Raw genomic sequence first — 12,325 nt, forward strand, 5'->3', positions numbered from 1 at the left:
GCATTAACCGGAGAGATTTTCTTTTTAAACTTGAACTTTTTTTTTTTCCAGAGGTCACCTCAAACTAATTACATCTCCGAGGCTGCTTTACAAAAGAGGGCTCTGTGGATGTGATTACAGGGTTTGGAGTGTAAGGAGGAGACCTTCCTGGCAGGGGGAGGGGGGGAGGCCCCGTCCACGTGAACTCGGGCAGCTTTTCGTGCATGCTCTGAGGCCAGTTAATAACAGAGCCCCGCTCACCGCCGTCGGGTCTGTGTGGGTGCCGGAGCGCAGCGGCTGCCATGGGAGGCGAGAGCAGCAGGGCTGGAGCACGAGCACCCAGAAGGGGTCCGTCCCCTCCCTCGTCCCCTCCAGCGAAGGCACAACCTCCTGCCTGGCTTCATCTTGGCAAGTTTGGGGCTGGCAGCGGACAGCTGGGGCGTGTGGTGAGCGAGGGCTGGAGGAGCCAAATCCTGGCGTTTGCGCCTTTTCCTTCACCACAGTTGAGCCCAAGCGGGGGTTTCGAGGTGTTTTCTGCTCAGCCCATGTAAACGTGGGCCGGGAAGTCACCAGCACCGCGCTCAGCCAGGGGAAGGCCTGGGCCTGCTGTCGCGGCAGGCTGGTGCAGGCGGGGCAATTGGCTTTTGCAGCTGAATTCTGCGGGGGCCATTTTGGGCTCAGGCTGGGCCGATGCCCACTGGGTGTAGATGTTCGCTAACCCAGGTCGCTACAAGCAGGGCGAGGAGTAGGGCTTCCTCTGGGCAGCCATGCCAGCAGATCTGAGCAACGACTCTGAGCGAAGGAGAGCGAGCAGCCGTGCTGGAGGGAGCTGCGGCTGCCGCTCTCCCCCAGCAAAGTGGCTTCCCGGCCTGCGAGCGAGCAGCTTTAGCGAGGCCGATGCAAACGCCTGGCCGGCCACAGCTTTTACGGAGCGACTCTCATTATCGGGCCTGTCTTCAAGACATGAAGCACGCGTTTGGTGCTCAGTGATCCCGGGCAGGCGTCGGGTGGCCCCTCCAGCTGGCGTCTGTCTGACGGGGCCGCGACGCTCTGCCCTGCATTGCGCAGCCCCTGTAAGGCGGCTTCAGCGCAGCGGCGGGTTTGAAGAGCCAGCTGGACAATTTTATGACCATTATTATCATTTGTAGTTATGCCGGCCATGACTATGATACAAATAATTAAATCTCATGCTTCACGGCGTCAGCTGATCACTTGCTGCAGTCGGGAGCGAATCTCCGACGTGGAGCGTGCGCGCCTGGTTAACTCCAGGCGTGGGGCTTGCTCTGCACTCCCCTCCCTCGGGGCTCCTTCCTCACCTTCCTTTCTCCTGGCTGCAGTCGTGAGTGAGCCCCAGGGATCCTGCTCTCGTCCTTCACAAAAGCACAGCGAGAGAGGTCGCTGCAGAGGCCCCTCGGCAGGGACTGGTGCGGCCGGAGGCAGGCCCACATGAGCCTGCCTCGTGCTCTCCATCAGTGCCTGCCCGGCGCATCCCTGACAGCCCAGCCAGCTGATCCCGGGGCCCTGACACCTCTCCAACTTTCCCCAGCCCTCCCCGCTGCTGTTTTTGGAGGCGGGAGGTGCCAGAGGAGCAGCCTGCTCCGCGATGGCAGCCCCGCAGGTGGATCCGCTCGGGTGGCATCGTGTGCCCCCGGCCAGGTCCTCTGGCCTCTCATTCGTTTGCCTCCCACCTTCTGGCCATCCCCATACCCTGGGTCCTTGGGGTCTTTTTTGTGGGCCGCCTCAAAGCATTTGTCATTTCCCACCAAGCCGGCACGTGGCCACCGCCTCCTCCTGCAGCGAACTTCAGCCTCCTCCTCCTCCTCCTCAGCTCCTGGAGAAGCTCCTCCTTGCAGCTCTTCCCTTCGGCCGAGGCCAGCTCCCCGCAGGCAGATCATCTCCTTCTCCCTGCCATCCTTCCCCACTGAGTTTTAGCGCGTTGGCCGAGATGTTAGGCCATGGAGCAGAGTTCTCTGCATGCCTGCCAGGGGCTCTGATGCTCTTGGTGTTTTCTCCGTCAGCGGCCCCTTCCCGGGGGCGACGTGCTGGTTCCCGAGCCTGGGGGACAGAGGGCAGGTGTGTGCCGGCTCCTGGGCAGCTCCAGCTCAGTGGGTGCCTGTGGCACTGTCCTGCCAGGGCAGAGACCGCAGCCCTGCTGCTGCGATGGCTTTGTGCCTTGGCAAGGGAATTGGGGTGGGGAAATGGAGCAGAGAATATTTTTATATTTTTCCTTCTTTTTTTCTTTCTCTTTCCTCTTCTTTTTTTTTTCTTTCGTAAAGATTGAGTATAATCAGAGCTAATCAGAAAATTATGAGCTGTCTGATTGCTGATTAGATTCCTAATGTTAATATAGTCAAGAAGCCTCTCTTAGTGTTGTATTTTAAGAGAAGTGTAAAAATAACGTCTTAGGAGAGAGTCGGAGCCGCTGGAGCAGCAGGGAATCCAGCGCTGGCTCCAGCGAAGGAGAGCGGCGTTTCACCGCTGGGGAGAAATCTGGGCCGGCAGGGAGGGAAGGGACGGGCAGGATCTGTCACCAGGCACGCTGAAAGGGACACGGGAGTGGGTAGTGCTCGGTGCTGCTCAGCACCATCATTGCTGCCCCTTTTCTTACTGGTTTCACAGGTGTGCCAAGCTGTGCAGTCTGGCCACCCATTTCTGAGCTTTCCACTGCTCAGTGTCCCTGTGCTGCTCCCTGATGTCCCCAGGCTGCTCCCCGATGTCCCCAGCTGCCGGCAGCAGTGGCTGGCAGGACTGGGCAGGCTGAGCCTGTGCAGGGAGCTCACCCACACTCCTTTCTGAGCCGCACAGGATGCTCAGTGCCAGCCAAAGACCCAGCCCGTAGCTTTACAAGCATCCCCTGTCAGTCCCCAGCAGCACAGCTCATGCAGACCCCAAGCGCCACAGTTGGTAGCTGTGTCCTGCACTCCCTGCTCACATCTGGGGCAGCTTTTTTGGGTGCTGGCCCATGGGGACCCCTGGGCCCACCTGCAGAAAGCTGCTGCATGCTCTGGAGCAGCTCCCTCAGAAGCCAGGCGAGGCCGTGCCCTGCAAAGCAGGCTGCAGGCTGGGCACGGGGCTGAGATGCTCTCCGGGGTGTTGAGCACAGAGGACATCTTCCCCAGGATGCTGGAGGGAGCTGGAGGAAATCCTAGTCCTCTTCAGGCCACTCGTGCTTGGCTGAGCCATTGCAAAAATCTTTAGGGCATTGCAGAAGCAGAATTAGGTGGGGACGCTGCATCATGGATAGAAGCATTTAGTCTGGAAAAGACCCGTAAGACCATCGGGTCCAGCTATCACCCAACACTGCCAAGTCCACCACTAAACCACGTCCCTTAGCACCACATCCACACACCCCTTAAACACCTGCAGGGACAGTGCCTCTGTCCTGACCCGCTTCCAGTGCCTAAGCAGCTCTTCTGTGCCCAAATTCATCCTGGTACCCAATCTAAACCTCTCTGGTGCAACTTGGGGCCATTTCCTCGCATCCTGTTGCCACCTGAGATAAGAGACCCGAGAAAACACAGCGTGCTTGTGTCAGGCACAAAGGAGCCGGGTCTCTGCTGCTCCTCACCTCTCCTTTCTGCCTTTCCACCTTCCCTCTCCAGTCCCCACCAGCACCCACGGCGCTAACTCCCCGGCTGAAAGGCAGGTATTGTGCTCTGGCACACCGATGCTCCCGTTAATAAGCTCCTCTCCATTCACCGTGTGTTCTGCCTCGATTCATCCCGACGGCGGTGCTGTATAATGGACTATACACTGTAATTGTCCCCCATTGTCACCACTTAATAACTTAGTATGATGTTATCGCAGTAATTGTTACATTTTTTTTTGCTAACTTTTTTTTATATTTTTTTATATATATAATATATTTTTTATATATATAATATATTTTTTTTATATTTTTTTATATTATAACTAATTATATTTTGTTCTTAACGAATAGTATAAAAAAAAAAATCAGGGAATGGTGAAAGGAGGAAGAAGTTAGACAGAAGTCTGCTCTAATTGCCGAGCAGGTTCAATAATACCAACGTCTGCAGCCTGCGCCTGGGCTGCTTTTGCTTCCAGGAACGGGCCACTGCCTCTCTGGGTCGGACACGCAGAACCCCACCAGGTATGAGCGGCTCCCAAGCGTTTGCCAGCACCTCTGAGCTTACGGTTCCCAAATTTACATCTGGCAAGGGAAGAAAAAAAAACGAATTTACAGCAATAAGCAGAGGGAGCCAGCTGGCCCGCGCAGAGCTGCCCGGGTGGGAGGCAGGGGAGGGCCCGGGATCAGCAAGGTGGAAGGCACGCACCCAAATGAGTTTTTCCCTGTAACACATGTCCTGACCTTTTTTTAAAAAATGAAATCCATTTTTATTAATTTTTTCTTTTTATCACATTCGGCCGTGCAACATCAAAGATACGGCTGTGGAAAAGGTCAGGAAACGTGTAGTTGTTGAAATCTTGTTCCGGCTGATGGCTTTTCCCCTAGGGGAGCTCTCCTGCTCTTTTCTCCTCCCCCAGCCTGGTCTTTAAAGCAAAAAGTGTCAGGGTGCCTGTGTTTTTAGGCTTAGCAGTAAGGCAGAAACGCGCTCCCGAAGCGGGACCGAGGGGAGGGCCCCGCAGGTTCTGAAGTGGGTCTGTGTTGAGGCTTGTTGGGGAAATGGTATTCGAGGAGCATCAGGGCTCGGTGGAAGCCAGAACATGGAGAGGCCCGGCGCGAAGCCACGAGCTCGCAGCTCCCTGCTTGGTGTTGGCTGCGTGTTCGCGTCAGGCCCGGCCCCGTCCGCGGTGGGGTTTGCTCCTGCTTGGCTCCTGTTTGTCCTGGCACCCCGAAGGAGCTGGTCGTGGGCTGCACTCACTGCGCTGTAAAAAGGCAGGGTTAACCCAAAGAACCTCAGTTCTAGGCTGCAGGTGAGAGGGTGGGCGAGTGGAGGGCAAGGCCAGCGATGTTCGCGATACGGCCGTGGGCAGCCCGTGGCAAGCAGGCAGCCGTGCACGTGCTGGGTGCCCCGGCTTTCCGCAGCCCGCACATTTTCGCCATTTCGCTTTGTTTGCAAACCACTTAATTAGCCGCTCGGCACAGACAGAAAACTCTCGCAATTATTTTGAAAATGCCTCAAAATATTCCTCGGCGCGCTTTAAGCAGATGTAGGGTGTCAGCAGGCTGATCGTAGCTACAGGCGGTTTGTTGACTGTTATCTCACGCGCGCCAGGCCAAATATTTCCCGTTGTTCGCAGTACAACCTGGTTCTGGCAATCGGAGTCCGCCGAAGGGGAGCCACCAGCGTCATTTCAGACAGAGCTCGGCTAATCCACAGCAGCACAGGCCAGCGTAGCCGTGCTGCATTCCGAAAAGCGATCCCGAGGCTGGCATCCATCTCTAGGCAAAGCAGAAGCGGCTGTGGGATTTGGGGTCAGAAGGGCTGGTTTTGGTGCCGGTTCCCTTTGGCTGGTGCCCTGCTGAACTGCAGGGCCCTGTGCCGGTTTGGTGCGTCCTGGGGAGATCTCTGCGCGCTGAAATCTGCCCTCCAGTAAAAACTTACTAACGGAGGGACTGGCGCTGCTGCCTGAGGAAATCCCAGTGCAGAAGCAGACGTTAGAAGAGGGGCTTTCTGCAGCCCGCACAGCACGGCGCAGCGAGAGGCGATACCTTAAAGCAGATCCGTTGTCGATGGCTCCCAGTGCAAACTTCCTACCAGCCTTGGAACCCGCAGCACAAAATGCATTTCCCCAGACTGGGAAGGACTGATGGTTTTTTCATGGGAAACGCTGGCTGCTGAGACTCCTTGTGTCTGCTGCGACCCGGCCAGGCGAACGCCTTGTGCTCCTGCCCAAGTGGCGAGCTGGATCGCCTCCTTCTTTTCTTTTTTTTTTTTTTTCCCAAACAGCCGTTCCCCCGAGCTCTAAGTAAAATCGATTTTTAAGTGAAACTATCTTTTATAATTGCCAGTGAAATGCCTTGTGGTTCTTGTAATGGATTTTGAACTGTGACAAGTCCTACTTGATGATAGGAACTGGAGCTCCGCGGATTATTTGAATGTGATTTAGGGAGCATTGCTGGATTGAATGGTCTGGAGCTGGAGCAAGGAAGGGCTGGGGCTGGCACTGGGGTGAAACACCGACTGGCACCGCGGGACCTCGGGCCATAAGCCACCCTCTCCTGCAGCCCCTCTCCCCTCTGCAGAGCCGCACAGGGCTCACGATGCTCTTGCTCAGCCATCAGGCGCACGGAGCAAATGGGACCAGGGCTCCACATTACTGTGCACTCTACAAGGAAGAGGGTGAGCTTCCGAGGGAACTTTGTTTCCTTCTCTCCGTCAAGTACTCCCCAAGGCTTAGGCAACAAGGATGCCCGATTTGCAGTCCTGAGTCCTGTTCTTTTTTGGGACACCACTGAAGTGACACGGGGATCCCCATGGCAGCTTGCTGCTGCAGCTCTATCGCTTTCTAGCCCCAGAGCTAGGGCTTTCTAGCCCCTACCTTTCTAGTGTGTCAGCTCCTGGGCATGGCTCCTCTTCCAGGGCTCGTAGGGACAGAGATGGAGCAGATCTGCCAGCATCACTAATGCAGACCCTCTCCGGCTCACCTGGAGCATGGCCTGGGCTAAAACCCTGGCCCCCACACAGGGGATGGGGACGACGAGCAGTGTCCAAGCCTGCCTGTGCCTGGCCCTGTCTGTCCATCCATCCATAGCAGCTGCTATTGCTAGTCCCCAGGGCACATTGCCCTGCTCGGGTGCATCCCCGCGGGGACACGGGCACAGCTCCAGGGGGAGCAAGCAGGGCGATGGGGCAGAGGCAGGGCTGCTCCCTGTCCTTGGTTTTGGAAAGCAAACATCTGCACTGATGGAGGATGGAAGCACCAGGAGGGCAATAAAGCAGAGGTGCTTTTGAGGGGAGACAGAGCCAAAGAAGAGAAGGTGGGCCAGGCTCCGGCTGCACGGGATGGCAGTGTGGCAGCACTGCCCCTTTGCCCTTGGTGCTTTTCCATTGGCAGGAAGTTCAGCTCTGTTCTGGAGTCCTGGAAGATGTTTTTGGGGTAGGAAAAACTGGGCAGTGATGCTCTCCCTTTCCTCCTTCCCAGCGCTGGGGTCCTGCTCCGCACCCTCGGCACGGCACGAGCACAGAGACGACTGCGCCTTTGCATCCTTCCCCAGGCTCCCTGCAAATACGCAGGTGTCCGTGCCCAGCTCCTCGCTCCAGATGCTGCAGTGCTCCGGTGAGGCCGGTGCTGGTGTTTGGTGCCGCTAGAGGAAGGGGAGCAGGGGAGCAGGAGCCTTGTGAGGTACTGAGGCGATCAGCGCAGTGGCTGCAGCGGTGTCTTCAGGGCTCCCGGTGCCATGGACTGCCTGTGCCAGGTCTGCAGCGGCTCCGAGGCTGGCAGTGCCCCGGGTTTGGGCTTGTGGACCTTGCAGCAGCACGAGGAGGCTTGCTGCCAGCCCGGGTGGGCTCTGAGGAGGGGCTCACCGCTGCACCAGGCCCCAGCAGTGAGCATCAGCTGGGCTGGGGGTCAAGGTCTAGAAGTCCTTGAGGTATTCGCCACCTGCTCTTTGCTAAGCTCCGTGGCTTTCTTCGCCCTCAGACGGGCAGGAGAGCGTTGGCAGCCAGCCCCAGCCCCAGCCTCCCGCAGGGGTGGGCAGGATCCGGGCGTGAGAGGAGGAGAGACGGGCTCCAGCCACCCCGTTCCCTACCAACGCAGCCCGTGCTGTGCGGAGGAAAGAGTTATTGACAAACAAGTTAGTGCTGTGAAAGAGAAATGCTGCAGCGCTTTGTGAAGCCGCCTCCTTGATCAATACTCGGCCATGGCTAAGCCGGCTGCCGACTGGATTTCAGATGATGGCTGCTGGGGTAATAAGAGCCCTGGGATCAACTGTCTCGGAGATTATTACAGGATGAGATGCTTCGCTGCTTTACAGTGTTTACTGAAGATTTATATTCCCTATGTGTATATAAGGGGGTTGTCTTTCTCTGCCGGTTGGTGATTTCTGATGGTGCACATACCGTGCCGCTATGGGTCACTCGGGGTTGTGGTGACAGTCACAATTTGGGGTGTCCCACGCGTGGAGGAGAGGCTTGGTGCTGGAGGAGAGGCTTGTGCCGTGCTTGTTCCTCCGTCCTGGAGGAGAAAGGGCTGCCAGGCCAGTTCCTGGGATACATTCCTGCCTGGGTTGTGTGTTGCTTGGCGTCCTCCTGCTTGTTTACTTTGAGCCTTCTCTTTTTAACCTTTTACCTGTGTTTTGTCGCTTTTGGAGGAGGACTGGGATGACGCGACGCGGTGTGGACCTGTGCGGCCCCGTAGCGAGGGGCTGTTTGCGTCCTCAGCACAGATGTCTCCTGCCAGCTGTTTGCTCAGGTGCTGGAGGTTAATGCACTTCGTGCCGCTCTGGAGGCGCTGAGATGAGGGTGATAACAGAGAGCGGAAGGGAAAATGAAGGCTTAGCAGGAGCAGCTCCCCACCGCAGCAAAACCAGCTGCTGCGCACGCCCTCAGTGGCTCTGGGGAGAAGTCAGAGCTGGGAAAAGCACGCCAGGCTCCCTCGTGCACGGCGGGGAGGTAAAGAGGGTGCGAAGTCGCATTTCCCAGTCTCTGCTCACCTTTAAGCTGGTGCTGAGCTGGAACAGCAGGAAATCCGGCTTGGAGTGTGTTTCATTCCGTTCCCCTGGACAGCAGATCGCAGCGTGGGTAAATTAATCTGTTTAAGCCTCCAGTTGATGTATTTTTGTAGGGCACAGCAAAATGAGCAAAAATCCTGAGCCCCCCTGCTCTACCCCAGCTCCGCAGCTCCCCAGGAGCGTCAGCACAGGTGTGGGTGCTCTATTTCCTTGGGGACGCTTGGGGCACCGGGGTGGCACTCCTGCTGTTACGCTGCTTGGCCACCCATTGCAGAGGGTTTGCCGTAATCCTGTTTTATAAATCCAGCCTTGGCCTTTGGGCTCTCTGTATAGCTCTCCAGTCTCTGCTCGGCTGCCTCCCGAGTTAAATCCGCTGAGCTGAGCGAGTCGGGAACATCCAGGGCATACTTATGTGCCACGTCTGGGCTGGGAAGAGAGATGTAGCAGAGAGCATCGGGCCGTCCTCCTTTGGAAAACCACAGGGCGAGCAGCAGCCCTGCACTCGGACACAGGGAGCGGGGCCCTGGCAGGAGGAGCGCCGCACCGAGCGCGAAGGCGGCCGGGGCACGATGGAGACCCTGCGGCACCTTCTCCCCGCAGGCCCCCCCACGGACAGTCACTGTCGGGATCTTGAGAAAGCAATCCCTTGCAAATCTCCTGCTGGCCTTTTCTGACCGGCAGAGTTGTTTCGGTTCAGTGTTTTTAGTCTCTAAATCTCCTCTCCTTAGCCCTCAGTGGGTCCTTGGAGACGAACCGCACTCCTCGGAGCGCGACGGCCAGGGCAGTACAGCCTGCTGGGAGTGTGGCCCTGTCCTCTGGCCAAGCCAGCAGGTGTTTCGCACCGGAGTGGTATTTTTGGTAATTCCTCTAATCGTTCCTGCTGCTTGAACCGCAAAATCGACAGCCACGTTTCTGGCCGTGGAGGACATGGGATGAGCACCAACAGGGAGCAGCGGTGCCACCAGGGTGCTCTGCTGCTGTTTTGGGAGCCAGTTTCCATTCGCCCGCTGGCCGTGTCTGCAGGCAGGGCTGCGCTCGGGCTGGCTGGGAGCCCGCGCGGGAGCCCAGGGCACATGGCACTTGCTGCAGCAGCGCTTCGTGCCTGCGAGCGAGCAGCTTGTGGTGGCCCGTGCGCCCCAGGCATCTGGCAGTCCCTGCACGCAGTGCGGCTGGAGATGGACCGATTGATCCGCAGCACTTGACAAATAATGGTTTAATCGTTATTAAGGATTAGAAATAATCCTTGAGCTGTATCAATCACGATCACATTATTCACGATGAACCATTCCGTGAGCCTGCTGTCGTGGCCGGCCCCACCGGGCACCCTTCGCAGGAGGGAGAACCGGAGGGGGACGGCAGCGGGCAGCAGAGCAGCAGTGCCGGCCTCCCCCTTCCCTCCTCGAGCTCTCAGTCTCCAGCACCGTGCTCGTCTCCCCCTGGAGCCAAAGGAGCCCGTGCAGGGCTGGCACAGCACCCTGGTATGGCCGTGCCACCCTACTGCCAGCTCCCCTGTCCCTATAATGTGCTGGTTATCAAAAAAAAGAACATCTGGATTTATTTTTTTTTCGTAAACAAAGTTTTGTCCAGATCGACTTGACAAATTGACATTTTCCAGAGGAAAAATATATTCCGCTGAAGTGCCTGTAGCGGGTGCAGCAGTCACTTAGTGCACCATTTGCAACACTGCAGGCACTTCGCACGAGGCAATGAATAGTTAAAGATGTCCATAAATCTTCCCCGGGCCCGCAATAAACAAACATGCTCTTATCAAGTATAGAAAAATGCATATTTCATCACTGCTGCCTTAAATGCGACTCGGAATAAATGCTCGCCCTTAATCAGCCATCTCAGTGTATAAACAGAGCACAAAAGCTGCTGGGGAGGGGATGTGGGATTTGGGCCGCAGCTTTTGCTAGCTGGAGCTGCAGGGTGTCTTGCACACCACGCACCAGCCCCCTGGGGCAAAACCGCCCCGAAAGGGAGCGATTCCTTGGCTTTTCTGTTTGGCCACGATGTCCCCGATCCTCTTCTCTCAGCGCCCCGAGCTGGAGGTGTTTAACTTCAGCACCCAGCCCATAGCTGCTCTCCCCCCGTGGCCGCTAGCTGTTGAAAGCAGGCGCTTTGGAAATCAAGATGGAAAAAGAAGAGATGAAATGAGGAAGTTCTGGCCAGCCTGGGCCGAGATTGCGCTGTGATGGAATACGCGTTCCCTTGCACCCGATAAGAACGAGCCATGTTCTGCACGTGGCAAGATTCACGTCTCTGCCCGCTCGTTCCCTGAGCTTCGCTGCCCTCTTGGTGCCTGGCGGGGGCGTTGAGCTGCGGGCGCTGCCGCACCTTGTGTTGGTTGTGGGCGCGATGAATTAGCAACGCCGGGGGCTTCTCTCCTCCACCGCGCTTGGGTCTGGCTCGGCTGCTTCTGCAACTGAGCCCCGGGGCTGTGCCAGGAGCTCCTTGGGTCGGGGCTGCTGCCCCGCTCTTGTGGGGTCCTGGGGCTCAGGGGGTGTCTGTAACTTGGGGACAGGGTTGGAGAGAGGTCCCAGCGGGGCTGGGTTGTGCGTGCTCCGCTCTACCGCCGCCCCTTCCTCCTCCTCATATCTGACTCGGGGGGCTGGAGGCGACCTGGGCTCCCTGCTCCCCGTGCTCCGGCATGGCTTGCACAGCACAGAGCACGGCAGCACGTGCAGACGTGTGAGCACGGCGAACCGTTAGCCAGGGGCCCGCCGATGACAGCGGTGCCCGGGGAGCGAGGGATTAGCGCTGCAGCAGCGCCGGCAGCACGGCGCGTCTTGGCTGGCTGCGCCTCCCCACGACCCATGAGCTCTCTCGGGAGCCTTCCTGGGACGATGCGACAGCCTTGCTAGCCTCCTGGCTAATTAATGCCGTACAGATCAGCCGCTCAGCCCCTGCGGTCCAATGAGATCCTGACCGTTGCCAGCAGCCGCCGAGCTGAGGTGGCACAGCCCTGAGCGAGTTCAAGTGGCAGCGGTCCTGCCGGGGATGCCGGCTTGCTCCGAGAAGGGCCGGGGTACATGGAGCAGCGCAGCCCCTTGTGCCAGGCAGCCCTTCTCCAGGCCCTGCTGCCCGCGCCGTCTCCTCCTGCCCCAGCCACGTCCCCTGGTGCCACCGGTGCCCCAGCTCGGCACGGGCACTGCCCGACTCATGTCACACTCTCCACACTCACTTTTCCTCTCTCTCTTGCTTTGCAGAGGCTGGCCAACGCCGCGGAGAAGTTCCAGAAAGCCCACCACTGGCAGGACAACATCCGGGTAAGGCTCCGGCTCGCTCGCCCCAACCTTCCTTCCGCTTGCCCTCCTGGCCGCTGAACCCCTCGAGGTGCTGGGGACACTCACGGTGACGCTCTCCATGTCCCCTTCCTGCTCCCTGTCCCTCAGCTCTTCCCACCTTGCTCCCCATGATTTTTAAGGCGGGTGCTGCCCGTGCCACCTGGACGCCCCTGCCATCCCCAGCCCCAGCCCTAACGAAAGCCAACAAAGCAGTTCTGGTGGGAGCAGGCAGAAGGTGAAGGTCGAGCAAAGTCAAACATTTTGGCGTTGGGTTCCAGGGAGGGGTTTTCAGGGCGGGAGCAGCTGGCCTGGCGCTGGCGGAGGGCAGCGGCTCAAGTGCTAGCCCCGCCTGCAGCACCCAACAGCAGTGCCAGGCAGGGCTGCTGCTGGGGGAAGGAGCAATCTCGGCTGGGAGAGGGAAGATGTTGTTTTAATGATTGCATTTGACTTTGTAATTATGGCA

The 12,325-nt window shown here is 57.9% G+C and overlaps 1 protein-coding gene across 4 annotated transcripts in view; it reads left to right on the top strand.

Annotated features, from left to right (window-relative positions):
- Positions 1-12,325, top strand: part of CACNA2D2 (calcium voltage-gated channel auxiliary subunit alpha2delta 2) — a 194,697-nt gene that overhangs the window by 141,122 nt on the left and 41,250 nt on the right. For all 4 annotated transcript variants that reach the window (XM_067002844.1, XM_067002846.1, XM_067002845.1 and 1 more), the window contains exon 4: positions 11,785-11,844. In XM_067002844.1, the coding sequence (XP_066858945.1) occupies positions 11,785-11,844 (60 nt within the window). The remainder of the gene's footprint in view (positions 1-11,784; positions 11,845-12,325) is intronic.

Source organism: Anser cygnoides, chromosome 10 (assembly GCF_040182565.1).
Source record: "Anser cygnoides isolate HZ-2024a breed goose chromosome 10, Taihu_goose_T2T_genome, whole genome shotgun sequence".
Taxonomy (NCBI): Eukaryota; Metazoa; Chordata; class Aves; order Anseriformes; family Anatidae; genus Anser; species Anser cygnoides.